Genomic DNA, 24,423 nt, shown 5'->3' with positions numbered 1-24,423 from the left:
ATGGATGAGGGAAGAAAAGGAGAAGAGTGAGAGGAGTATTTCCACGCACAACCCGCGCCGGCCACGTGAGCTGAGTCAGCGGACCACGTGGCTGCTCACCATCTCGTCCTTTCCATTCTCCTTTCGATCCATCGCGTCTGCCGTGTCGTGGCTGAAGGAATATGAATCCAACGGCATGGCGGGATCTTCGTTTCGGATCTCGCAACTGGCGATTCCATCCGTCTGCATCCTGATCAGCTTCCTCGCATACAGCTCGCAATACTTCTTCCTGTACTTCGAGCCAGCTCCCCTCCGGGACACCGAGCTTTGGCGCCTTAATATCGCGGCCCTGTGCATCTGGATATGCTACTATCGAACCTGCACCGTAGATCCTGGTCGCATCCCCAAGAACTGGAAGCCGGTAGACAGTAAGCAACTTGAAGCTGACCGAGCCAGTGGACGGTCCCGATGGTGCCGGAAATGCGAGGCTTCCAAGCCGCCAAGAGCCCATCACTGCCGCACATGTCAAAGGTCAGTCGATCATCCAAATTCCCAATAGAATGGGGGCTAATGCTGAATAGATGCATTCCGAAGATGGATCACCACTGCCCGTGGACATCCAATTGTGTCTCCCACTTCACCTTTCCTCACTTCATCCGGTTTTTGTTCTATGCCGTCACGGGAATGTCTTACCTTGAGACTCTTCTGTATGAGAGAGCGTCGATCCTCTGGGCGTCCCGACACCGCCCAAGCGTAAGATAACCACCCTAGCCTGGCTTACTGAGCTGACGGCCTATCCAGTATCTTGGTCCCAGCGCGCTGCAAATGGCTCACCTGTTTGTTCTCTTCGTAGTCAACAGCTTCACGGTTTTCTTCTTGTTGGTCCTTCTGGGCCGGACCATCTGGTCGCTGAGTATCAATACCACCACCATTGAAGAATGGGAAATTGAACGGCACCAGACCTTGGTGCGTCGATCCAGACACTTTGGGGGATACCTAACAGGACCGGGGGGCGTCAAGATCCGCATCAAGAAGCAAGAATTTCCGTATGACATTGGGATCTGGTCTAATATCAAGGCGGGAATGGGCGGCAGCGCGAATGTGAGTTTCTCCACAACCTGTCGATTTGGCTAACCATATGCTCTAGGTTCTCGGCTGGTTTTGGCCATTGGCCAGAACACCCAACCGCCAGACGGGATTGGAGTTTGAAGTGAATGGATTCGAAGGTTCGTGGATCAATCGCTCCGACATCGGATGTTGTCTAACTTGATAGACCCCGACGTTACCTGGCCACCGCCCGACCCGGATAGGATCCCGGTTGCCCGCATGAACGAGAGCGAGTTCTCCGTTCCGGCGAATGCGTGGTTAAGCGACCGGGATGCTCGTCTTCCGAACGCCGATCAGAAAATCCGGCGTCGCAAGCGTTTCCATGATAGGGTCAAGGAAGGCCCCGCTCAAAGTGACACTTCACGCGAGTCATCGCCCAATTATGACACCCAGTCTGAAGATGGCGAGGAGGGCTGGCGAAACTCTGAAGGTGAACGGCTGCGCGATTTCGGAGTGGAAGAGGACGTCGAGTTCTACGACGAGGAGGATATCCCGCTAGCCATCTTGATGCAGCAGAGAGCACGAAACAGTGACAGTCGGCACATGTAACCAAGCTGTTTATGAACACAGATCCTATAAACAGAAATCATACTCTTCTCGCAATACCCCTCAAGCGTTTGTATCCCAGGTACTGGCTACCATCCTCGTGTCGAGTGACGGCTGTATAAAGAACATCGCAAATCTGCTGCACAACATTCTCCCTCTTTTCCTCCGGCAGGACATCCAGAAACGGTGCACCCATGAGTCTAACCCAGCCAGCCAAACCCCCGTTAGCCGCGTCAGTCAGCTTCGTAGGTCGATCCTCCATCTCCATCTTCTCGACGCGAAACCCGATCGAGTCGAGTGCATTCGTCATCCAAGCCACCGAAGGGAAGAACCACGGGTTCACCTCCCTGGCCTTTTCGACCGATATGCCATTCTGCACGAGCGCATAGATGAGAGCCGACTGAACCTCTGCCACATTTCCGTGCCCGCCCATTTCAAAAACGAAGACACCACCTGGTTTGAGACAGGCATGGATGCCTTGGAGGGTGGACATGCGTGTGGCATCATTTCTGAGAATCCAGTGCAAGGCTGCGTTGGAGATCCTATGCTCGAATCAATAAACAATCCCTAGACGTAAGTAAAAGCAAAATTCTTACACTTTATCCCACGACCCATTCGCAACAGACGACTCTTGTTCTAAGTAGCAACAGTCCAAGACCCGAAACTCTGCTTTCGCGCTCACATAGTCCTTCTGGGCGGACTCGATCATGGCCGGGGAAGAGTCAATGCCCAAGACGTAGTCAATAGCGGGAAGAAAGGCTTCGGTGAATTTGCCATCGCCGCATCCGACGTCCAGGACTCGGTCGGTGGGCTGGGGGTCGAGGTAGCGGAGAAGGGTTTGGGTGAGTTTAGGGACGAAGGATGCAGAGGTTGAGTAGGCCTGTTAATGGTGAGATTGGGATCAGTAGGATGGGGGCGAGTGCATACCTCAGCGGACCAGTGGTCCTGGGGCTGGTTGGTCTGGTCGGATGCCATTTTGAAGTTTATCGATATCGCAGCTTATCTATAGAGAGGGGGAATGGAAATGGTGATGTTCTAACGACCACGAAGTTGGGAGCAGAATAATCAGTTTCTAAGAATTGGAAGATAATGGAAGATAGGATAGTTGAACAGTGTTGATGATGATTGATTTGGGAGCGAAGATTGACTTCGTGAAAGGATGTCTCGGTTTATATGGTCGCAGCCTTGCTATCCGGCAGGCCGATGTCGGAGCAACATGAACGCTGCAGCACAGCGGGCAGGATTCACCCCAAGACATGGAGACATTTTCCACTCGGAAGGATTCATGAATTTTTCCAATTACAAATACCACTGTGCCTTCATTGTTCCGAGCCACGCAGCAAGTAGGAAGTGTGGGTGATGTTGTTGGTGGATATATTTCGTTGACGGAACGGCTTAGAAGCGCTTATAATCGGGATGTCCGTTTGTATGATCAGCCAGCTAACTGGAGTCCAACTTGAGCGCTCAGAATTTCACTCATGGGACTCGCCGTTTCCCCAGATAAACACAGAACTTGAGGTGACCGACATCGGAGATAGAATCCAGGGGGGCTGTTCGATTATGAAGATGCGTCCATCGTCATTTCTTATCAAGCTGTGCCAGTCTTATGCGCCAAGGTCATGCATTATACCTCTCATGCGATTGGACCAAGTGGCGCATCCACACATCAGGGCACAGACTTCTTTTCACTGTCACAGACGATTAGAAGCCACCTAGAAGACTGTCACCTCCCAGTCTTTTCTTTCCCAGGGTCGATGTAGAGAAAAATATTGACATTCCTTCGCTGGTGGCGGGAAGATTTCTTTGGACCCGAGAAATTATATCCCCACCAAGAGAGCTAAGGCTGACCGTTGGGATTGCAGGTATCATCTATGGCCGTCATGGTATCATTGGATTTTGAGGCTAATGGCCATGAAGATTGAAACCGTCTTCTACTATATACCGTAGGTCCTATCGATAGAAGATCGACAGCATCAAGGCGATCCCTTACAGCACGAGGCCCAACATTGATCGCTAGGCGGAGACTGGCCGCGATAACAGGACCCAAAAACTGATCTTCTAATTCCCTGGTCAGCAGAATATATGCTACACTGAAAGAAGGATACCATTGTTCCGTTCTGGAATGTGTCGTTCAGTCGCTATAATCTCACGCTTCTCGACAGATATCCTATCGTCGTGTCAACAACACGATGTACAACTATGTGTTGTCCTTGCCTGACTTTTGAGCTTTTCTTCCACAGTTCAATGCTACTGCGTTGGGTGATCGGTGAGGAAGAGGCTTTGAGCCACTTTGGTAGGCAATTTCAGGACAAGATGTATGGCTAGTTCTTGAGAGGGGAAGAATTCAAAGGGAGTTATGCCATTGCCCACCATCGCGAAGACGTTGCTGAAAGCGCGGGGAATAAACAACGTGGTTTCCGCATGATGAAAGACTGAGTGAGTAGGTCCGTCCTGCCAGCTGAGGGAGATCGGTCCGGCCTCTTGGTCTGATTGTTCGGTAGAAAGAGGTATCCATCAGCACAGAAGCATCCATCGTCTCCATCAGCTCGTTGGTTCCGTCGAATGTCGGCTTCCCATTTCACGGGAGCAGTCACTCGCCCGTGTTCCTTCCTGGTGCCTTCTGTTGTGTCCTCTTGCGCGAGTCGGTGCCCCTGCCGCATCCATTGAAAAGCTTAGTGACAACAGATGGCAGCTGCATGGATATGTACCTCTCCCTTCTATCTGACAGAGATTGGCCATTCTTATTGTAGCCAACGCACTCCGACGGTCATCAGTCGGTGCAATTATACTATCCTTACATTCTTCGTGGATCTACTGCCGCAGCATACTTCATATTGACCGCGTGTCAGCCATATTGTTCTTCCGGTAGGATGGGCCACATCCTTGATCTGCCCACGGAGCTCCTCCCGATAATATATCTGCACTTGAACAACATTGACGATGCTCTTCACCTGGCCCGCTGCTGCAAACGTTTCAATGGCGTCTTTGAATATCATCGCTTGGCAATTCTGCGCAATATCATCCAAAATGCCGATCATCATGTCTACGATGCGCGCTTGTGTGAAGAGATCGGATTGCACGAACACTACACGCTACACATGTCCCAGACCCGCTTCGTTTCCTTTGATCCAACTCTCCGCCGGACGGTCATGAACGCGTACCGAGCCTCCCTTCAGCCCAGTCCCGTGCTGCCGGCCAACGTGGTCTGGGACACGCTGGTGCGATGGCAAGCCATGCGGTTGCTATTTGACCTCTACTGCGACGCATCCGTGCACGAGACGTATTCCCAGTCCGCGTTTCGATTTGACCAAGGTCAGGATGACGAGCTGGTGGACACCTACCGACCCTTTCCGCCTCCATCCGGCGCGGTGTGCCCAGGCTTTGCCATCCTGGACCATCACCACCGACAGCGCGCCTATGAACGGTTCTACAAGGCGCTCACGGCACACTGGTGGCTCGTCGAGCGGCGGTGGGCCATCCGGGTCGATGTGTATGAGACCCCCGAGGAGTGCGTCGAGGCCTTCCTGACCCTGAGACCGACGATGCGGCAGTTCGTCAACCCCGCGCACACGATCCAGGAATGGATGGATCTTCTCGAGCTGGACGACTTTGTGTGGAATTTCCTCGCGCGCCGAGCTCTCGACCTGACGGACCGGGCAGCCTGGCTCTTGGCCACCTGGTCCCGCATTTTCAACCCCGTCGACCGCTACCGTCAGGATGAACTGGCACAAGCCTGGGGGCGCGTGCTCCCCCGGATCCTAGGGTACTTACGACCGTCCAATATCATTGAACTGCTCCTGCGGTCCCAGTGGGCGTCGCGCGGGGACTGGAGACTCAATCGAGAGACCTATTTGCGCCATATCGGAGACCTGGACGCGCCGTTTGGGGTGTATGCGAATGGCGACCTGGACTTTACCGAAGCCATGCCACAGCTCCGGTTTCTGGAAGGTGCGGTCGATGAAGCATTGGTGCACCTTTCTCGCGGCATCGGACCCGATACGCGGGAGGTGTGTACCTATACCCGATTGACGGTCGTGGAGCAGCAGCTCTGGTTTCTGTGGACCACGTATCGATTCGATGCCTGGCCGGAGCACGTCCGGGGTCAGCTCTTCTTCTGGGACGACCGGGACTCGAGGCAGATGGTGCAGCGGATCCAGGGGGCGGTGCCTCTGCCTCCGGAGGCGTAGTAGCATCCGACTTGGAGTTCGCTTGGGGCAATGCCAGGGTATGGCAGGTAATTAGAATAGCTTTATCATTGTTATTGACCGGGATACTACTAGATAGGCAGTTGGTCGGAGTAATATGATGCATGATGCGTCTGTACATTGGATTGAATCAGGCCCCAGAATGCTATCCCGGACGAGATTATTGAAGATGTTTTCAAAGAAGAGTGAAACAGAATCTGAACGTGATTTACTATACACAACAGCAGAAGAAACTAACCAAAACATCCAACCAATCAACTAACAAACAACTTGACACATGCATAAAATCAAACACAAGCACATGAAGCCCTAACAACCAACTCCAACCACCCAAACAACAAAACACACAAAACCCACCCTCAACATCCACCAGATACGAAAATTGCTCTCTACCGCACACTAACCGCCCTCTCCCTCCTCTCATCAGTGACAACCAACTCCTGCGCCGTAATAAACCACGCAAAGAGGCCCGCGCGCTTGGCGCGTCCAACCCAATGCAACGCCGGCACACTCGGCAGACCCAGGACATCTTCGTTGCCTGCCCCCTGGAACAGGTGTTCGGCCGCGCGACTGGTCACGTCCGTGCGGATGGTTGCGGTGGCGGGGTAGGTTTCGATCTTGAGCCTCTGGGGATTGTTTTGAGGAGTGGGGGTGGATGTGAAGATGCGGCTGAGTAAATCGGTAGAGATAGAGCCCAGATCCGCCAGATGGAAGGATCCGCCCAGACGAGTAAAATCGGGCTTGACCCCGAGGAGGCGCGAGTGGAGGAGGTAGCTTTCGACCACGGTCTTCTCGGTTTCGGAGAGATCCTCACGAGTCGAATCGGAGGGGATAGAGATGGGAGTGCGTGCAGGCCGATGCACAGTCACATCGATGCCATACTTCTCCGCCAACGAGGCGAGGTATTGTTCCGCAACCCACTTGGATGCCACGTAGCCGTTGGCGGCATCCGGCCGGGGCAGAGTCCGATCGGAGTGGGACTGCAGATCCGCGACTGCCCCGGAGGTGAGGACGTGCAGGGATGCACCGGTCGAGAGGGCCAACTTGGCCAGAGCCTTCGTAGCGGTGACATTGACCGGCTTCAGAGCAGCGTAGCCATCCCAGAAGTTGCGGTCCGCGGCACAGTGGATGATGGTGTCGATGTCCGTGGGCAGGTCAGCGGGCAGGTCCGGGAGGGTGGTAGGGATGGTGCGGATTTTCGGGTCAGTAGCGAGGGCGGCCAGGTCGCGGTCGGGGGCAGGACGGATCAGGAGGAGGATCTCGGTGATATTCTGGTTCGCGGTAAGGTAGGGGAGAAGGGATTTACCCAGGGAGCCGGTGGCGCCGGTGAGGAGGACGCGAAGGTTGGTGGTTTTGGGGGTCGGGTTAGGGTTCGGGGTGATGGTGGAGGGGGCCGGGAGGGATGGCTCGAGGGCGATTTCCTTGTCCCAGTCGGGAGCGGCGCCTTCGGTTTCCAGAAGGGTGGCCATGCGGGAGAGTTCGGGCGTGCTCATGAGCTTGCTGAGACGCGGGGCATCACCTAGGGCGCGTTTGATGGTGGATTGCAGCTTGACCAGGAGGAGGGAGTTACCACCCGCGCGGAAGAAGTCCGAGGAGGGGGAGAGGGGAGACGCGGCGAGGGCGTGGGCGGGGAGGACGGCGGCCCAGAGGTCAGCGAGACGACGCTCCGTCGCGGTGAAGGACGGCTGCTCAGAGGAGGCGGCGGTCGCAATGATTTCCGGCAGAGGCAGGGCTTGCACGGCCTTGCGGTCGACTTTGCCGTGGGCAGTCAGGGGTAGAGCGTCGACGGACACGATCACGGCGGGGATCATGTACTGCGGGAGGGCACGGGGGAGGGCGACTCGGAGCTCGTCAATGATCGCGGCGGTCTGCGCCTCGGTCTGGTCCTCGATCACGACGTGGGCGGCGAGGAAGCCATCGTCGTCCTCGCTGTCCGCACGCAGAGTCACCACGGCATGGCCGATAGCACCAGCGGCTTCGCGCACAATGGCACTCTCGATCTCGGCCAGCTCGATCCGGAATCCACGGACCTTGACCTGGGCGTCACCGGCCACGCGGCCCTCGATGGCGAGCAGGCCGCGGGCATTGAGTCGACCGTAGTCCCCGGTGTGGTACATGCGGCCCCAGCCAGCGGCCGTCTTGTGAGGGGGCGCAAACGGATCCGGACGGAACTGCTGCTCGGTCAGGTCGGGACGGTGGAGGTATTCATTCTGGCCGACACCAGCCCCGCCGATGACAATCTCTCCGGGGACGCCGACCGGGACCGGACGGGCATCCTCGTCGACAATGTAGACGGCGTAGTTGGGCAGGGGACGGCCCGGGACTGGCACCGCGAGGTGGAGATCGTCGACGTCGGCCACGCCCTTCATGGTGGAGACGGAAGCCTCGGTGGGTCCGTAGGTGGTGTAGACCTTCAGGTTGGGCAGTGCAGTGCGTAGGGCTCGGAACGAATCCAGCAGGCTCTGGGGTGCGCGCTCCCCACCGAACCAGGCGGAGGTCCAGGCCGTGCAGCGACGGAGGCCGTCAGGCGCGAAGCGGAACCACATGCCGTACTCCGAGGGCGTGGCGACGGTGAACGTGACGGCATGCTCGGCCATGAGACGAGTCAGCTCGGTGGGATCCCCGCGGGCATCGGCCGGGGCCACGACGAGACAGCCACCGGTGGTGATGGCACTGGCAATCTGCTTCAGGGAGCCATCCGAGGTCAGGGCGAACTGCTGCAGCACGACGCGGCCGGTGGTGGCAATGTCCCACTCGCGGACGAAGCCCTCGACCATGCTGCGGATGCTGGCGTGCTTGACCACGATACCCTTGGGGGTGCCGGTCGAGCCGCTGGTGAAGATGATGTAGGCCGGACGCTCCGGCTGGGCGGCAGGGGCGATGCGCTCGGCGTCGTCCACCGTGGCGGGGAGATCGGCGAGATTGATGATGGGGATGGAGTCCTCCGCAATCTCCGACGTGCGAGAGACGGTGTCGTGGTCCACCAGCAGGGCGGCGGGCTGGGCGGTCTCGACATAGCCCTGGAGACGTGGCGCGGAGACCTTGAGATCCAACGGCAGGTAGATGGCGCCGATGCGGAGAATGGCCAGCATGGAGGCGATCCAGTCGACCGCCGGGGTCTGGAATACACCCACGACGGACTGCTGCTGCGCTTGGTCGGGGAGCTGCGCCCGGAGGGTGCGGGCAATGCTCTCGACCCGGGCGTCGAGGGCGGCATAGGTTAGGGCATGGCCGAAGCCGTCCTTGACGGCCAGGTTATCCGGGTACTGGGCGATGATTTGGTCCACGCGGTGCGCAATGGTGGGCCATTCCAGCGGGAGATCGGTGCCTGCCACAGGTTAGTAGACAGCGGTTATCAAACTAAGAATAAAACATACCCTTGCCGAGCTCCAACGCCTTGGACACATCCGCCTTGTCCCACTTCTCCAGCTTATCCACCGTCAGCTTATCCCCGCTGGGCTTGACCACCTCGCGCAGGAGATTGACATAGCTGCGCAGGAACAGATCGGTAGCCTCCTGACTGTACAGCGCGTCCTGCATATGAATAACCAGCAGGGCACTCTCGCGATCCTCGACAATCTCCAGGGCAATATCATACGGACCCCGAGCCGGGTGCCAGCGATGATCGCGGACCTTGCATCCCGCCCAGTCCATCTCGGCCTGCTCGCGGGTAAACAGCTTGTAATCCATCAGGATCTGCACGACCGGCGGGTGGGTGTTGGACCGCGGCGCGGCCAGCTCATCCAGCAGCAGATCAAACGGCAGGGCCGAGTGCTCGAGCGCGCCGTAGACCTGCGCGCGGGCATCCTCAACGGCCTGGCCAAAGGCCTGGGTCGAGCGGTCGAACCGCAGCGGCAGCACATTGAGGAAGTTTCCGATACTGCCCATGAACTGGCTGTCGAGGCGGTTGGCGTCGGCGATACCGATGACCAGCGACTCGGTGCTCTCGGCCGGGAGCAGTCGGAAGAGCAGGGCCTGCAGGGCAGCCAGGTAGCCGTGGAACGAGGTGGCGCGGTGGCTGCGCGCCAGCTGCTTCATGCGGGCGGCCGTGGGAGCATCGAGACGGAGACGCGCCACGTTGGTCTGGTAGCCCTCCAGGGGCCGGCGGACCTGAGACTTGGCGAACGAGAGCAAGCCGACCGGACGGGCGAGGTCCACGGATGCCAGACGCTGGCGGAAGTACTCGATGGCGGAGCGCATCTGGCCCGCGTGGTAGGCGGCCAGCTGCTTCTCGCCAAAGGCGCGGGCCTGGGAGGCGGCCGGCAGAGCAGGCGCCTTGCGACTCGGGGCATGGTAGGCCTGGTTGATGTCGAGCATGAGCAGGTTCATGCTGTGGCCGTCCATGGAGATGTGGTGGGTGCCCATGAGGAGGTAGTGCTGCGTGGCGGAGACGGACAGCAGCCGCAGACGCAGCTGCACCCAGTCGCCCAGATCCCAGGGGTGGTCGCGCATGGCGTCGAGCGCCTGGATGGCCTCGGCCTCGGAGGCGATCGTGGCCGTCTCGAGACGGACCAGGGCGTGCGACAGGATACCCTGCATGGGGGTGCGGGCGTCGTCCGCGGACCAGAAGAAGCGCGTGCGGAGGGCCTCGTGGCGCTGGGCCACGGACTCGACGGCCGCGGCGAGGTCATCGACGCGGAGGGCGCCGGTGAGGGTGAACATGTAGGCGATGTTGAAGGTGGTGCGGTCGTCAATGTAGTGGGTCAAGAACCAGAAGCGTTTTTGGCCGTACGTCTGTGGCTCGGTGTGCTCCGTGGCCGCCGTCAGGATGGCCTGGCGGCGCGTCTCCTCGTGGTGACGCTCCACGGCCTGAATGGCCTGCTTGGTGTGCTCCACGCCATCGGCCACGTCCAAGGGCGTCTCCACGGGCGTGTCAGGGACCGACTGGGGGGTCAGGATCGCGCGGGGGCTGTCGGGGGCCGAACTGGTGGCCGTCTCGGTCGAGGACTTGGAGACCTCAACTACGGGGGCTGCCACCACCACCGCGGGAGGCGCAGACTTGGGAGCCGGGGCAGCCGGAGCCGGAGCAGCCGGGGGAGCAGGCGCCTCCTCGGTCTGGGCGCCATCGAGCAGCTCGGCGGGGATCAAGTCCATGACCGCATCGAGCAAGGCATCGACGGTCGAGCCGGCGCCCAGGATCTTTAGCACGGGGAGATCGGCATCAAATTCCTGCAGGAACCAGGTCCGGACCTCGACCGCCATGATGGAGTCGACACCCTGCTCGACCAGGGTGACCTTTTCGTTGACGCTCTCGCCCTGGGGAATCATGAGGATCCGCTTGAGACGCTCGAGGAAGGCCTCGCGGACGATCGCCTGGGCCTCTGCGCGAGACGCAGCGGCCATCAGGCGGGCCCGGGGACGCTCCGACTTGCCGGCACCCCCCGCGCGGCCGCCCTGGGCCACCGCATCGTGCAGCAGGAGATGCCCGAAGACGGGGTTGCCCAGAAGCACGGCACTGTCGCGAAAGGGCGAGACACCGGTACACACCTCGGAGCCCAGCGTGGTACCAGGGCGACCCGCGAGAACCGCCTCGGCGAACAAGCCGTGGAAGTCCTGCTCGGAGACATTGCGGTAGCCAATGCGGGTGAAATGGTCCTTGTCCAGGTGGTTGGCGTGCTCGAAGTAGCCCAGACCCTGGATGGAGGAGATGGCCATATCGGAGCCGGCCACGCCGCGCACGTCCCGACGGTTGGCCGCGAGGGCCGCCATGAACTGATTGCCCATGACATAGGCCGACTGACCCGTGTTCCCGACGACGTTGGCCAGGGAGGTGAACAGGATGAAGAAATCCAGGGGGGTATCCCAGAAGAACTCATCGAGGATGACGGCCCCGTCAATCTTGGGCGGGGCGGTCCGCTGGAGCGATTCCCAGGTAATGTCGTCGAAGAGGGCATCCTCGATGATCATGGCGCCGTTGGCCACCCCGATGATGGGAGGCAGCGCGGCGTGGATCTCCTGGACGGCGGCGCGGAGGGACTCGCGGCGCGTCACGTCAAGGGACACGGGTTTGATGATGGCGCCCTCGGCCGCGCAGGTGTCGATGAACCGCTGGCTGATCTTGGGGCGACGACTGGAGAGCACGATGTGCCGGGCCCCGTGGGCCACCATCCAGGCACACAGCGACTGACCCAGTTCTCCGGTCAACCCGACAAGGAGGTAGGTACCGTCCGCGCGGAAGATGGCGCCGTGGTCGATGGGCCGGACCAGGGCACGGACAGATGCCTGGGCAGTCCAGTCGACAATCGTCAGGGAGGCCTGCACCGCGGGGGATCCAGATACGTCCTGCAGCGACAGCCGGGGAACGTTCGGTGGGATCGAGGCGCGTCGGGAGCGGCTGGTCACCGCTTGCCAGGCCGCCTTGAGCGTGCGGGCAACCTGGTCGACCTCCTCGGCATCCGTGTCCGGGGAGAGACCAGCTTGCGTGCCCAGGAAGGTGGTGGCCGTCGCCTTGGCCGTGTGCGGCGCGATGGCGCGGGCCACGAGGGCTGCACTGGCCGTGGGCGACAGATCGACCAGGAACGAGACGTCGCGCGGCAATAAGCTGCGGACCAGGCGGACGGGCAGCTTGTCGTGCACAAAGACGTACGGGACCAGACGGTCATGCGTGGTCTTGCTCTTCTCCGCGGTGGTAAAGACCACCGGGATACCTTCGCGGGCAGCCTCGCGGTCGACGGCGTCCTTGAGCAGCGGATCGGCCTCGTGCACGACCACCGTGCCGAATCGTGGTGCAGCCGCCAGGATGGCTTGCGACAGCAGATTGGCAGCGACTCCGACCAGCAAGGTGCTGATGTCCCCAGCACTGTGGCCCAGACGGACGGTCCAGGCCACCGGCACGCGCGTCTGAGACTCCACCGCTGTGTCGGCCAGAGCCACGAAGCGGTGGTCGCTCTCATCCCTTCCCACCAGCAGGGTGAAGGATCCAGCGCGACCGACCTTGACGACTTGCAGCAACGACTGCTCGACGCGGAGGGTGACCGTCTTCCCGGCCGTGTGCAACGCCGGCAGCACCCGCAGCGGCGAGACAGTAGCCAGCTCCCAGGACTGGCCATCGGCCGATGCCTCCAGCACCAGGGTGGTCTCCCGGGGATCCACCTCATCGTGCACCGCACGACGGTAGGTATTATACCGCTTGTTCCCGGATTTGTCGTCCAACAGACGGGGAATCAGCAGCTTGCCATCCACATAGTGGTACTCCGGCTCGACGGTCCACAACAAGGACGAACCATCCTGCGCCTTCTTGAAGCGCGTGCCCAGCTCCAGACGGACGAGAACCTCTGCCACCCGCTGGGGCGTGGCCTCGGTGGCATTGTCAAAGTCGAGGATCTGCAGACTGACATTCGGATGCTCATGACGCACGACACGCGCCACCCCCAGGATGATGGAGGAGTAGGGCCGTTCGGCGCGGGCTTCACGGGTCACCCAGAGGATGCTGCCTCCCTGGCGCCAGATGGTCTTGAGACCCTCCAGCTTGGCGGCGGAGCGGACCTCGAAGAACTGTCCGTCCAGCTCGGTCAGGGACAGCACTGAGGCGCCGGGGGCCAGGCCGAGGGTGTTGAGTTCCTCCAGGGTCCGGACGTGGGTGACGGTGGGATAGCGTGCGCGGAGCAGGGTGCTCGCGCCCTGGACCAGCTCGGCCACGGCGGGGGTACGTCCACCGACAATGACCAGCTGACTGGGAGCCTGCGCGGGAATGGGAGCGGCGAGAGGCGCGCGGAGGCTGGTGACGCGCTCGTCGACGGCCTGACTGACCCAGACGGAGAACCAGGCCTTGTCGCGGGGGGTATGGGTATCGACGCCGCTGAAGCCGTGGCGGCGGGTCAATGCATCCCACTTCTCCTGTGACAGGGAGGGCCCCTGGCCGGCCCACCAACTCGACCGGCCGCCGAAAATGGTGGCCAGGCTGGGAGAATCGTTGGTGGCAACATCCAGCACGACGAGGTAACCACCTGTGCGCACGAGCTTGCGCGCGTTGGCCAGGGTCTCTTCGACGTTGTCAGCGGTATGGAGGACCGCAGACGCCAGGACCAGATCGTAGGAAGCTTCTTCCAAGCCTTGCTCGGTAGGGGAGACGTTCAGATCGTAAGTCGTGAACCCTAACCGCTCTGCCGAGGCGGGGAAGCGCGCGGAGACCCGGTCGAAGGCGTCCGAGGAAGCATCCGCGTACGTGTACGAGGAAAAGGCATCGCCCAGGGCCGTGAGGATAGAGGCAGTGGATCCCGCCGCAGTGCCCGTGCCGATTTCGAGAATATTGGTGCGCGGGAATCGGTAGGCGATCTGAGCAGCCACCCGGCCGTACCAGGTGCTAGCAGACAGGCTCTCGTAGAACCGGCTCAGCATCCCATCCGCGACGAGATGCTCCTCGATGCTACCGCCCCGACGGATCTCCTCGGCCAGATGCTCACCCGCCGCCTCGAGCAGCTGCATGTCGGCGCGGTCGTGGTACTTGGCAATAAGGGCATGAATAAACGCAGACGAGTCCTGCAACGCCGCGCGGGGCACCTGAGCATGTTCTCCCTTGGACACGACATCGACCGTGCGGGCCGCAACATCCAGCAACTGCCGGTATTGCGGCAAGGCATCGGCCTTCTCCCACTGGGTCAGGGACTCGTGCAGACGACGCAGGTAGAAGAAGCCGACGCGCTCGGCTGCCACCCGGGCAGCCTCATCCTCATCCTCGCCCTCCCGCACGAGCTCCGCATCCGGCACCGCCGAGCGGTAGTGCCAGCGCGTGTAGATCACCGTATCATCGCGGGGAGTGGCCGCCGCAAAGGGACGCATTTCGACCGCCTCGAACTGCACGAACGGGTGCGTCTGGGCCTCCCCCCCGGGGAAGATATCAATATCGACCAGCATGGCGCCCTCGGGAGCGGGACGCGCCGTGGTCTGGTACCCCAGGGAGCGGTTGCGGGTGGCCCGGAAGTCACAGAAGTACGGGTTGATGACCACCGAGCGAATGGAGGTGGGCACGCACAGGGTAAACAGGCGGTTGTCGTGGGGATGGCTGTAGGCGGCGAAACCCGTCTGGATCGCGGAATCCAACCAACCGGGGTGCACCCGCAATTGATCTTCCCAGGCATCGCCGGCCTCGTCCTCGATGGCGCCGGTGGCCCAGCCCAGCTTGCGTCGGATGCCCCGCACGCCGGTGAAGGGGGGACTGTAGTTGTACCCCAGCTGGGCAAACTGCGAGTACAGTCGCTCGGCCTCCGCGTCGACCAGGTTGATCTCGTCGGGCCGGGAGGCGGGCAGGGTATCCGGGGCCGGGACATGGAAGTTCACCGTGACGGTGGTGCTGAAGTTGAGCGCCAGGGGGGTGGCGCTGTCAAAGGGCAGTCCGGAGTGGCAGGCCACGCGGGCGCAGAGCTCGTCGTCCGTCGACCGCACCACGGTGAGAGTCACCTTGGTCTCCATGCCCGCCGTCTCATCCGTAAAGGCTAGGGCACGGCCGATGACCACATCCTCGAGGGTGATCAGTCCCAAGGGACGCTCGCCCGCGGCCACAGCCACCGCTTCCACCGCCAGCGACACATAGCCCATGGCCGGGAAGACACTCTGACCCTGCAAGGCGTGCCCCTGCAGCCAGCTATTCTCCGCCGGACGCAGGACATTCCGCCAGGCCATCTCATCCGCCGTTTCAATCTCCACCAACCGCCGACCCAGCAGGGGATGCGGCTTCGCGTGCAGATGCCGATGACCGCCCGAGAAGCGCGTAAGCGAGTTGAACGAGCGCGAGTGATCAAACGGATACGTAGGCAAGTCCGTCACAGCCTGCTTCGTCGGCGCACCGATCCCCGCGATCAACGTCTCGAAGCCATCAAAGTGGACCGAGAAGGCGCCCAGATGCGTCCATAAGAAGCCCAGGGCAGAGGCCAGCTCCACCACGTCGTCCTTGTTGCGGGCCAGTAGACCGGTATAGGGAATGGGATGACCACCCGTCTGCTCGATGGTATCGAGGGCTGGGCCCTTAAGGGCCGGATGAGGTCCGAATTCAATCGCGATGTCGAAGGGGCCGGCATGGGAGACGACCTGAGAGACGGCGGGCTCGAACAGCACCGCACTGGTCATGTTGTCGATCCAGTACTGGGGGTCCTGAACGTCCTCCTGGGTCATGACGTGACCACCACCCGCGATGACACTGGAGAACCAGGTAGTCTCGTTGCCCGCTTCCACGGCGTAGCCCGCCCGCGTCAGTCCCGCGCGGTAGGGTTCCGCGCACGGCAGCATGTGCGTGGAGTGGTAGGCCGTATCGACGCGAAGACGACGGGCGAATTTGCCCTCATCCTGGAAGATCGCCACGGCTTCTTCAATGGCATCCTCGTCACCGGAGAGGGTGATACTGGCGGACGAGTTACGGGCAGCCACCTGGATGCGGCCCACCATGTCCTCGAGCTCACAGAACTCCTGCGCATCCTCGAACGAGGTACCCACGGCCATCATGGCACCGGGTTGACCACCCGAGCCGGCCAGTTTGGCATACAGACCACGGTAGTAAGCGACGCGGATGGCGTTGGTCGCGGACAGGAAGCCCGCCGCATAGGCGGCACCAATCTCGCCAGACGAGTGACCGACCACGGCGCGCAGACGGATGTTCGCGGCGCGGAGCAAGTCGACGAGAACGATCTGCACGGCTGTGCAGAGGGGCTGCGCGACAGCGGCCTCCGCCAGGCGAGAGGACTTGGCTTGGGCGAGGAGTTGCCCGCTGAGGGTCCAGCTGGGACGATCGCCATCGGGGAGCGTGGCCAGGGCGCGCTGCAGCTCGGCGATGCGTTGGGCGGCAAAGGGGGAGTCCTCGATGAGACGAGCGCCCATGCGCGGCCACTGGGCACCTTGTCCGGTGAAGACGCCGAGGATGGCGGGCTGGGCCACGTCGTAGTACCGCGTCGTGAGGCCATTGTCGCTGCCGTTGTCGTCGGCCAGGAGGGCATCAATGCGCTTCACGGCCTCGGCCGGGGTGGCAGCGATGATGACCTTGCGGTAGGCGAGGGTCGAGCGACGCGTCTGCAGGGTGTAGGCCAGGTCGCGGAGGTTGGTGTCGGGGTGGGCTGTGAGGTAGTTCCGCAGGTCTTGCAGGGTGGCACGCAGGGTCGACGAGGAGGCGGCCGAGAGGATCAGGGGAGAGAATGCGGGCACCACGGTGACGGGGGACTTCACTGAGGGTTCCGGTTCCGGATATTCGAGAATAGCGTGTGCGTTGGTGCCACCGAATCCTACGTAGTGTCGGGTCAGTGTCTGTTCCTTATCCTATTCTCCGCACTTTCCAGTCAGTGGAACCTACCGAAACTGTTGACGCTCACCCGGCGCGGCTGGCCAGGGAGCGTGGTAGGCCAGGGCGTGGCACTGGTGGGAATCTTCAGATGCGTGTAGAATGGGGCCACGCGGGCACTGAGCTTCTTGAAGTGCAAGTTGGGAGGAATGGTGCCATGCTGCATGGCCAGCGCGGAGCCGATCAAGCTGGCCAGACCGGCCGCGCCCTCGGTGTGTCTGAGCCCTAGTCAGTGTATGTTCAGCCGGTATGGGATCAAACCTACCCAATCACCGTCTTGATGGATCCGACAAACAGCGGATCAGTCACCTTGCCATCACCAAAGAAAGACCGAGAAATGGCTTCGGCTTCCTGAGGATCACCCGCCGGCGTACCAGTACCATGGGCGTGGAAGAACTGCGGGCGATCTTTGGGGTCGTTGATGTCGAGGCCAGCGCGGGCATAGGTGTCCCGGATGAGCTCGGCCTGAGCGATGTTGCTGGGCATCGTTAACCCGGCTGTCTTGCCGTCCTGGTTCACTACATCGGATTAGCTGTGGTCAAATTCATTAGGCACATGGCGGGGAACCTACCAGCCGTCCCACGGATAATGCAGTCAATGTGATCGCCATCTCTCAGGGCCGCACTGAGAGGCTTCAACACAACAGCGGCAATACCCTCACCACGCGCATAGCCGTCAGCCGCAGCATCCCACATCTTGCTGCTGCCGGTGGGCGACAGCATGTGGAGACTACTCTCCTTGATGAACATGCCTATCACTATGGATCAGCCAAAAGTCCATTCCCTCACAATCACCATCAGTGGACTCACCCGGTGCCATAATCAAGTTCGCTCCCGCCGCAATGGCAATCGGACACTCGCCATTCCTTAGGGCCGTCACACCCTGATGCACCGCCACCAACGAGGACGAGCAGGCCGTGTCAATAGTCATACTGGGCCCATGCCAGTCAAAAAAGTACGAGACCCGATTCGAGACAATCGCGCGACTGTCACCCGTGGCGGCATACGTCGGCGCCAGGTCCCAGTCCCGGTTGACGATCTGCGCCCAGTCGTCGCACATCATCCCCACATACACGGCTGTTTTCGAGCCGCGAAGGTTTTCGATCGTTTGGCCACCCGCGCACCTGCAAGCCAGAGTCAGAAACCCCTACGAAAACAGTGGGATGGGGGGAAGAGGGGGCATACAATGAATCATAAACCGTCTCCATAATCAACCTTTGCTGGGGATCAATCGCCTCCGCCTCAGCCGGCTGAATATTAAAAAACGAGTTATCGAAGCGCGTGACATCCTCCTCGATGAAGTACGCATTCGTAGCATCCGACGCACCGTGATGGGATCCATTCGTGTGGTGGAAGCCCGTCGTGTCGAATCGGTCCTTGGGGATGCGCTGGGTGAGGTTCCGGGGGGCCTGGAGGAGGTCCCATAACTTGGAGGGGGAGTCTGAGCCGCCGGGAAAACGACAGGCCATGCCGATGACGGCGATGGGTTCCTGCTCTGATCCTGCCATGGTGTGTTGTACAGTGGGTGGTGTTGAAAATGGAATGGCTACAGGGGGGAAGGGATGGGCTGGAGTTGAGCCAGAGTCAAGAGAACGGATAGTTATAATGGGTGGTAGGCCAGATTACCTCGCGGCCATGTAAATGATTTGACGAGCTGTCTGATGCTAATCTGCAAGTTGGGGCTGGTAATAAGGGTCACCAGTGAGATCGGGACCTCCGACCATTCGGAAGATCGGTCAGGGCTGACACAGTCGGCCATGAGGATAATTCCACCACATGGCGAGATGCCACATGTTTCACCAAGACCCCACCCGATCTGCGCACGCCGAAGAGGCTCGATGAGAGACGGTAGTGGGGCAGGATGCCTCACGCCTCGCGGGTCGTCTCCGAAGAATACCGAGTTTTTGCGACGGTCGGAGATGGGGCGGGTAGCCCTAAGCACAGCCGGATGGAACCAAATCACGATGACCGTGATTTCGCAGACATTACAAGGCTACAGTATGTTCGGTGCTTCATATACGGGTTCATATCAAAGTCGGTGTGCGTTCTAAATATATAATGTCTACCCCAGCCTCCGACTCACATCATCTCCGTCTTGAAGGTTTGGCTCTCGCTCTGTCCGGAAATGGTTAGAATCGCTCTGTGTCAGATTTCGACAGGGTAGGTGTAGCATAAGAAGGAGAGCTCACACTCATCCAGCCATCTAATTCCGTAGTCGGGTTCATCATCAGATCCGCCATGTTGACGTTCGCCGACAAGCCCGGCATGTCGGGGTACAGGAACTCGGTCCCAAAGACGGCCGTCCCGGGGAGGTTCGCAAGGTAGGCTGAAGATGGTCAGTCTCCGATACCCTCTGCGGCACGTCGAGCAGTCACCCGTGCTAGCAGGGTGGTTTACCTTCGTAAGAGTCCCAGTTGGGCGGATCCATCAACGGGACAGGGTCCTGGGGAGGGACCCATGGAGCAGGTCCCACGGTCGTAGCACCCACCAACGGGGCAGGTTCGGGTCGTCCGCGAAGCCCCAGCAAAGGCCCCAGATGCTCCACCACCCGTCGGGCTTCCCGCGACACGGCGCTCGAACGGAGCCACAGCGGATACGTGTTGCGTAGTAGATTGTGAATCCGTAGGCCGGTGTCCGAGTCGAGGGCGACATCAGGTCGGGACTTGGTCAGCTGGACGTAGTAACAGAGAATGCTGATGCCCAGTAAGAAGACGGCCTGCGGGCGCGACGACATGAACATCCACCGCACCGGATACAGCAGCCCGTCCCGCTGGGTCTCTTCGTCCACGATCTGCTGAAACTCGAGGATCTTGATAGCCGCCTGCACACAGGCATTGCGCGAGTCCTGGTAATGAGCCGGGCTATACGCCGGAGTGAGGTACTTCCGGTGCAGCCAGATGGTCTGTCGCTGGATGGCGAGCTGGAGCAGCACGCGGTGCATGACAATCTGCGGCAGAACCATAAACGACTGGCTCAGCGGCTGCCAGCGGAAGATGGGCGGCAGGGATGCCTCGGCCTCTTGCAACTTCCGGTCCAACTCCAGGATCTCCGAGTGCGGGTGCTCCCGCGTGTCATTGACGAGATCACTGACCAACCCGTTCATCTGGTCGATCCGGCTCTTGGCCAAACTATACAGCACGGGTGTCACCTCGGTCTCGGGCCGGGACGCGGGGAGCTCGGGGGTATTCTCATCAAAGTCCGTGTCCAGCAGGTTGCGGGGCTCGGTGGTATCATAGTGCTGCAGCTTCAGCAGGCGGGGCAGGGCCATCTGGCTGGAGAGGCGCAGATCCAGCTGCACGATGACGGCCCACACGCGCCGCCGCATCTCGCCGGCAAAGGGGGTGATATTGCTAAAATTGTGGGGGTCGCGGTGGTAGCCCAGACTCAGGGCCAGCTGCACCAGCATGCCTTGCACCAGCCAGAGGCCGATCTCGCCGTCCTTGGACAGGAACATCTCGCTGGTGAGGTAGTTGATGAGGGTTTCTAGTACATAGTCGCCTCCCCGGGTGTACTCGCTCAGAACGAGACAGTTAATGGTCTTCTCGCGGAACACGTTCACCCGCATGGGTGTCTCGGGGTCGGTGGACTCCTCGATAGACTGTTGATACTGCGTAGTGACACACATGACACTAAACAACAGGCCAATCCAGGCCAAGGATGCTGCCCCCGGGTCCTGCCAGAACCGTTCATACTGTCCCACCTCGTCAGCCCAATGGGACATGGGGAAGTAATGCAGATAATTGAATACCTCGCGGAGAAAATGGCCACTGTGCAGGATTTCCGGAACCACCCCCTGTGCATTAAAGTACCGGGCCACCATGCGATCTACGACCGGCCGGGCAGGAATTGCTGCCAGAAGATCGGCCTTGGTGTCCTGCACGGGCTCGTAGAGCAGACGCGGGCCCGGACTAGGGCGCAGCACATGGTCGCCAGCCAGCATGCGCGCCTCTTCCTCCTCCTCGTAGTGGTCGCGGAGCTCGGAGATGCTATCGAGAACGGCAGCCCAGTGGACGCTGCCGACATAATTGGCCCCATGCGAGTGCAGCCGCATGCTGCCGTACTCCGACGGGGCGGGGGACCCCAGGCGTTCTTTACTCTGCGACAGCGACGCATGCTTCATGGCCGGCACCAGCGTGTCCTCGTCCATGGACCCGGACACTCCCCCGTAGCCTTGGGGCGAGGCCCCTGGGCTCCCGTGGAATGAATGCACGGGGGAATCCGTCGTCAGGCCATCGGACGGCCCGGTCTGCTGCTGCTGCTGCTGCTGCTGAAGCAGCGAGCGTACCAGACTTTCGAGCTGCTGAATGCGATCGCCAACACTGACTTTGTTCTTGCGGGATGGGTCCGATCGGTAGGTACAAGAGAACCCGATGCCCCGGTTGGTACAAGTCTTGCATGGCAACTGGCGATCGCATCGGACCCTATCTCCGGACACACCAGTTAGTAAGTGGATCCGCATGGGTGCCAGGCAACCAGGGTGACACGTGAGTGATTACTTGCGACTACGGCAAAAGGTGCATGACAGCAGGGGCTTCTCGCGCCGCCGGTCTCGCAGGCGCAGAGATACATCTGCAGCCGTCGCGTCGAGTTGCTGGGCTGGCGGTTTCATCGAGCCAGGATCGGCCGATGGTGGATCCATCGTGACGACGGTGACGCAGGAGGAATAGTTGGCTTAGGTCAGACGGGATAGCCGCAAATCTCTGATCTTATGGATTGCAGGATCGGATGGTGGCAAGGCGCACCGGGGGGGGTTGACGAAGGAGTCGACGGAGGAGTCGACGGAGCAATTCGCGGGGGAACGAGAGACGGAGGAAACCACGGAGCAATCGACGGAGCAAATGACGGAGCGACTGGCGGGCCCGACCGGGTCGATTTAAGTCGGGATTCCGTGGGTCAGCCCAGGGTCCGTTAGGGCCAGTCCGGGGCCAGTTAGGGTTCGTTAGGCGCAGGTCGGACCCGCGAAGGCGCCCGCTAACGGAGCAAATCCGGGGCAATTAGGCGACGTAAAAAGCAGCGCGAGGGACGGCAATCCTTCGCTCCCCCCTCATGGCTGCCTGCCCTAATTCCCTCCCACCACTCATCTGTTCAGCATGGCGCACAGCCATTCCGACAGTGACCACACCGTCTGGGACGAAACCCGCACCACCGCTGCCAAGGACGATTTGGAGACCGATTCTGACGAGAACCTGCCCGAGGCTGCAGAACCCCCCACGGATAGCCAGCCCGTCGAAAAGCATGTCGACACCGATGTCGAGAAAGGTGCACCCGCCCAGGATCCGCCAGTTGCCCCCGTCGATCCGAATATCGTCAACTGGGATGGCCCCGATGACCCGGCCAACCCGCGCAATTGGTCCAAGAGCTACAAGCTGGTGAATGTCACGCTCGTCAGTTTGTCGGTGTTGTATGTCAACCTGGCCACCACCATGTTTGCGCCGGGTGCCTCCATCATGCAGCGCGAATTCGGCTACAAGAGCTCCACCGTCGAGATCCTGACCGTCACCATCGCATCGCTGGGGTTTGCCATTGGTCAGCTCTTCGTATCGCCGCTGTCTGAGGTCTTTGGACGCATGCCCATCTACCGCGTCAGCGCCATCTTCTACCTGGGCTTCACGGCCGGCTGCGCGCGCAGCACCAACGTCGCCGAGTTTCTCGTCTTCCGCTTGTGTACCGGCTTGTCTGCTTCCTCCTACATGTCCACGGGAGGCGGTACCGTTGCCGACTTGTTGGAGAAGCAGGAACGAGGAGTGGCCATGGCCATCTTTACGGCGGGACCCCTCTTTGGTCCGGTGTTGGGTCCGATCATCGGCGGTTTCGTCACGGAGAACCTGAGCTGGCGATGGACCTTCTATCTGATTATGATGCTAGTGAGTTGATTCCTCTGGTGACTATGTGATCCCGCTAACCGTTGGTGTGTGTCCGATAGGCCGGAGCCGTCTCGGTGGCGTCGTTTCTCATCATGCGCGAAACCAGTGCAGTGGCCATTCTCAAGGCCAAGACCAAACGTCTGATGAAGGAGACCGGCAATCCCAACCTGCGCGCAGCCGGCGACCGACAGATTCCGATCCAGGTGCTTGTGCGACATGCCCTCGTCCGTCCCATCAAGTTTCTCTACCAGTCGCCTGTCGTCTTCCTCATCTCCCTCTACATTGCGTTCAATTTCGGGGTGACCATGCTCTTGCTGGCCACCTTCCCGTCCATCTATGAAAATACCTACCACTGGAGCGTGGGCATCTCCGGACTGGCATACATTGGGGTCGGTGTGGGCTGCGCCATTGGAGTATTCATCTTTGCCAAGTTCAGCGATCGCCTGGTGAAGCCCAATGCTGGGGGCACCTATCGCCCCGAACGGCGTCTGATCTTGATGATGTTTGTGTCACCGCTGTTCCCCATCGGCCTGTTCATCTATGGCTGGACGGCCAAATACCGCACGCCATGGATTGCGCCCATCATTGGCACCGCCGTGTGCGGGCCCGGGGCGGTGGTCATCAGCTCGTCGGCGCAGACGTACATGATCGATGTCTTTGGGCCGCAGACCGCAGCGTCGGCCCTCAGCGCCATCACGCTCCTGCGCAATCTGACAGGAGCGTTTCTGCCACTGGCGGCGCCGTCGCTATACGACCACCTGGGTCTAGGCTGGGGGAACAGCGTGTTGGCGTTTATTACCATCGGATTCATTCCGATCCCGTTTTTGTTCTATCGCTATGGCGAATGGTTGCGGACGAAGTTTCCGGTCAACCTGTAGACCGGTCTGTGTGTACTCTATTCTACTTCTGTATATTTAGCATTATCTATTCCCGGAAGGATTCCCATTTGTTTTCCTGTCGTCGGCCGTTGATTGGTGCCATTCCAGGCGGTTCCATGTTAAATGGAGTCAAGCTTATCCCCTAGTCTGCTGAGACCCACATGGGGTCGTAATATCACACAATCGCGCAAGGATTTTCCGTGCTCCCCCCCCTCCTTCAGGATGATTTATGCCAAAGAATAATTGTTGGACTGCCCCGCACGTCATCCCCTCACTCTACTTCCCTGGTGTTGATTGGCCACCCTATGAGGGGGGGAATACGAGCTGCCTTGGGGGCCAGAAGGCGGTCTCGCATCACCCTGAAGACTGTCCCCCCTAACCCGTTTGTTGCCAGAGAAGCTTCCATAATACGAGGCCGAAAAGCATTTGATGAGCCCCCACACGGGCGGCCTGAAACCCAGTCCTTCACGTGGCGGCTCATGGCTTCCCATCCCTGCGTCCAGGCGCCATCGGCCACCGATCCCTGGTTCATCGCCGTCCTGTCGCCATAGCCCCAATGGTTCCAGATCGGGTCCCTCCCCCCCC

The 24,423-nt window shown here is 60.4% G+C and overlaps 7 protein-coding genes across 7 annotated transcripts; 4 read left to right on the top strand and 3 right to left on the bottom strand.

Annotated features, from left to right (window-relative positions):
• The first annotated feature begins 34 nt into the window (after positions 1–34).
• pfa4 (putative palmitoyltransferase with autoacylation activity Pfa4) lies at positions 35–2,099 on the top strand. The gene is made up of 5 exons (XM_025717261.1): positions 35–510; positions 561–732; positions 781–1,080; positions 1,127–1,205; positions 1,253–2,099. The coding sequence occupies exons 1-5, from the start codon at positions 176–178 to the stop codon at positions 1,633–1,635; spliced, it is 1,269 nt and encodes a 422-aa protein (XP_025569904.1). The 5' UTR covers positions 35–175; the 3' UTR covers positions 1,636–2,099.
• BO80DRAFT_429749 (class I SAM-dependent methyltransferase) lies at positions 1,620–2,928 on the bottom strand. Its single transcript, XM_025720547.1, has 3 exons — positions 2,560–2,928; positions 2,229–2,512; positions 1,620–2,174 (listed from the first exon to the last, which is right to left on the bottom strand). Exons 1-3 carry the CDS (start codon positions 2,605–2,607, stop codon positions 1,673–1,675), a joined length of 834 nt encoding a protein of 277 aa, XP_025569903.1. The 5' UTR covers positions 2,608–2,928; the 3' UTR covers positions 1,620–1,672.
• A 1,343-nt stretch (positions 2,929–4,271) lies between these two features.
• Positions 4,272–5,844, top strand: BO80DRAFT_486755 (uncharacterized protein). Its single transcript, XM_025723534.1, has one exon. It carries the CDS (start codon positions 4,503–4,505, stop codon positions 5,817–5,819), a length of 1,317 nt encoding a protein of 438 aa, XP_025569902.1. The 5' UTR covers positions 4,272–4,502; the 3' UTR covers positions 5,820–5,844.
• A 115-nt stretch (positions 5,845–5,959) lies between these two features.
• On the bottom strand, positions 5,960–18,738 carry BO80DRAFT_469268 (BcPKS5, polyketide synthase). Its single transcript, XM_025722998.1, has 7 exons — positions 18,282–18,738; positions 17,907–18,220; positions 17,669–17,848; positions 17,363–17,615; positions 17,110–17,315; positions 9,215–17,041; positions 5,960–9,165 (listed from the first exon to the last, which is right to left on the bottom strand). The coding sequence occupies exons 1-7, from the start codon at positions 18,602–18,604 to the stop codon at positions 6,227–6,229; spliced, it is 12,042 nt and encodes a 4,013-aa protein (XP_025569901.1). The 5' UTR covers positions 18,605–18,738; the 3' UTR covers positions 5,960–6,226.
• Positions 18,739–19,476: 738 nt separating this feature from the next.
• On the bottom strand, positions 19,477–21,147 carry BO80DRAFT_368406 (fungal specific transcription factor domain-containing protein; the record flags this gene model as incomplete). The annotated part of the gene is made up of 2 exons (XM_025716334.1): positions 19,477–20,787; positions 20,845–21,147. The coding sequence occupies 2 exons, from the start codon at positions 21,145–21,147 to the stop codon at positions 19,477–19,479; spliced, it is 1,614 nt and encodes a 537-aa protein (XP_025569900.1).
• Positions 21,148–21,281: 134 nt separating this feature from the next.
• Positions 21,282–21,908, top strand: BO80DRAFT_429746 (uncharacterized protein). The gene is made up of 2 exons (XM_025720546.1): positions 21,282–21,517; positions 21,593–21,908. Exons 1-2 carry the CDS (start codon positions 21,301–21,303, stop codon positions 21,616–21,618), a joined length of 243 nt encoding a protein of 80 aa, XP_025569899.1. The 5' UTR covers positions 21,282–21,300; the 3' UTR covers positions 21,619–21,908.
• A 244-nt stretch (positions 21,909–22,152) lies between these two features.
• Positions 22,153–24,058, top strand: BO80DRAFT_429745 (MFS transporter). Its single transcript, XM_025720545.1, has 2 exons — positions 22,153–22,960; positions 23,020–24,058. Exons 1-2 carry the CDS (start codon positions 22,187–22,189, stop codon positions 23,836–23,838), a joined length of 1,593 nt encoding a protein of 530 aa, XP_025569898.1. The 5' UTR covers positions 22,153–22,186; the 3' UTR covers positions 23,839–24,058.
• Positions 24,059–24,423: the final 365 nt, after the last annotated feature.

The sequence above is a fragment of the Aspergillus ibericus genome (assembly GCF_003184845.1).
Source record: "Aspergillus ibericus CBS 121593 unplaced genomic scaffold BO80scaffold_71, whole genome shotgun sequence".
NCBI lineage: Eukaryota > Fungi > Ascomycota > Eurotiomycetes > Eurotiales > Aspergillaceae > Aspergillus > Aspergillus ibericus.
The sequence above is the reverse complement of the archived record's forward strand: the minus strand, read 5'-3'. Positions and strand labels throughout refer to the sequence as shown.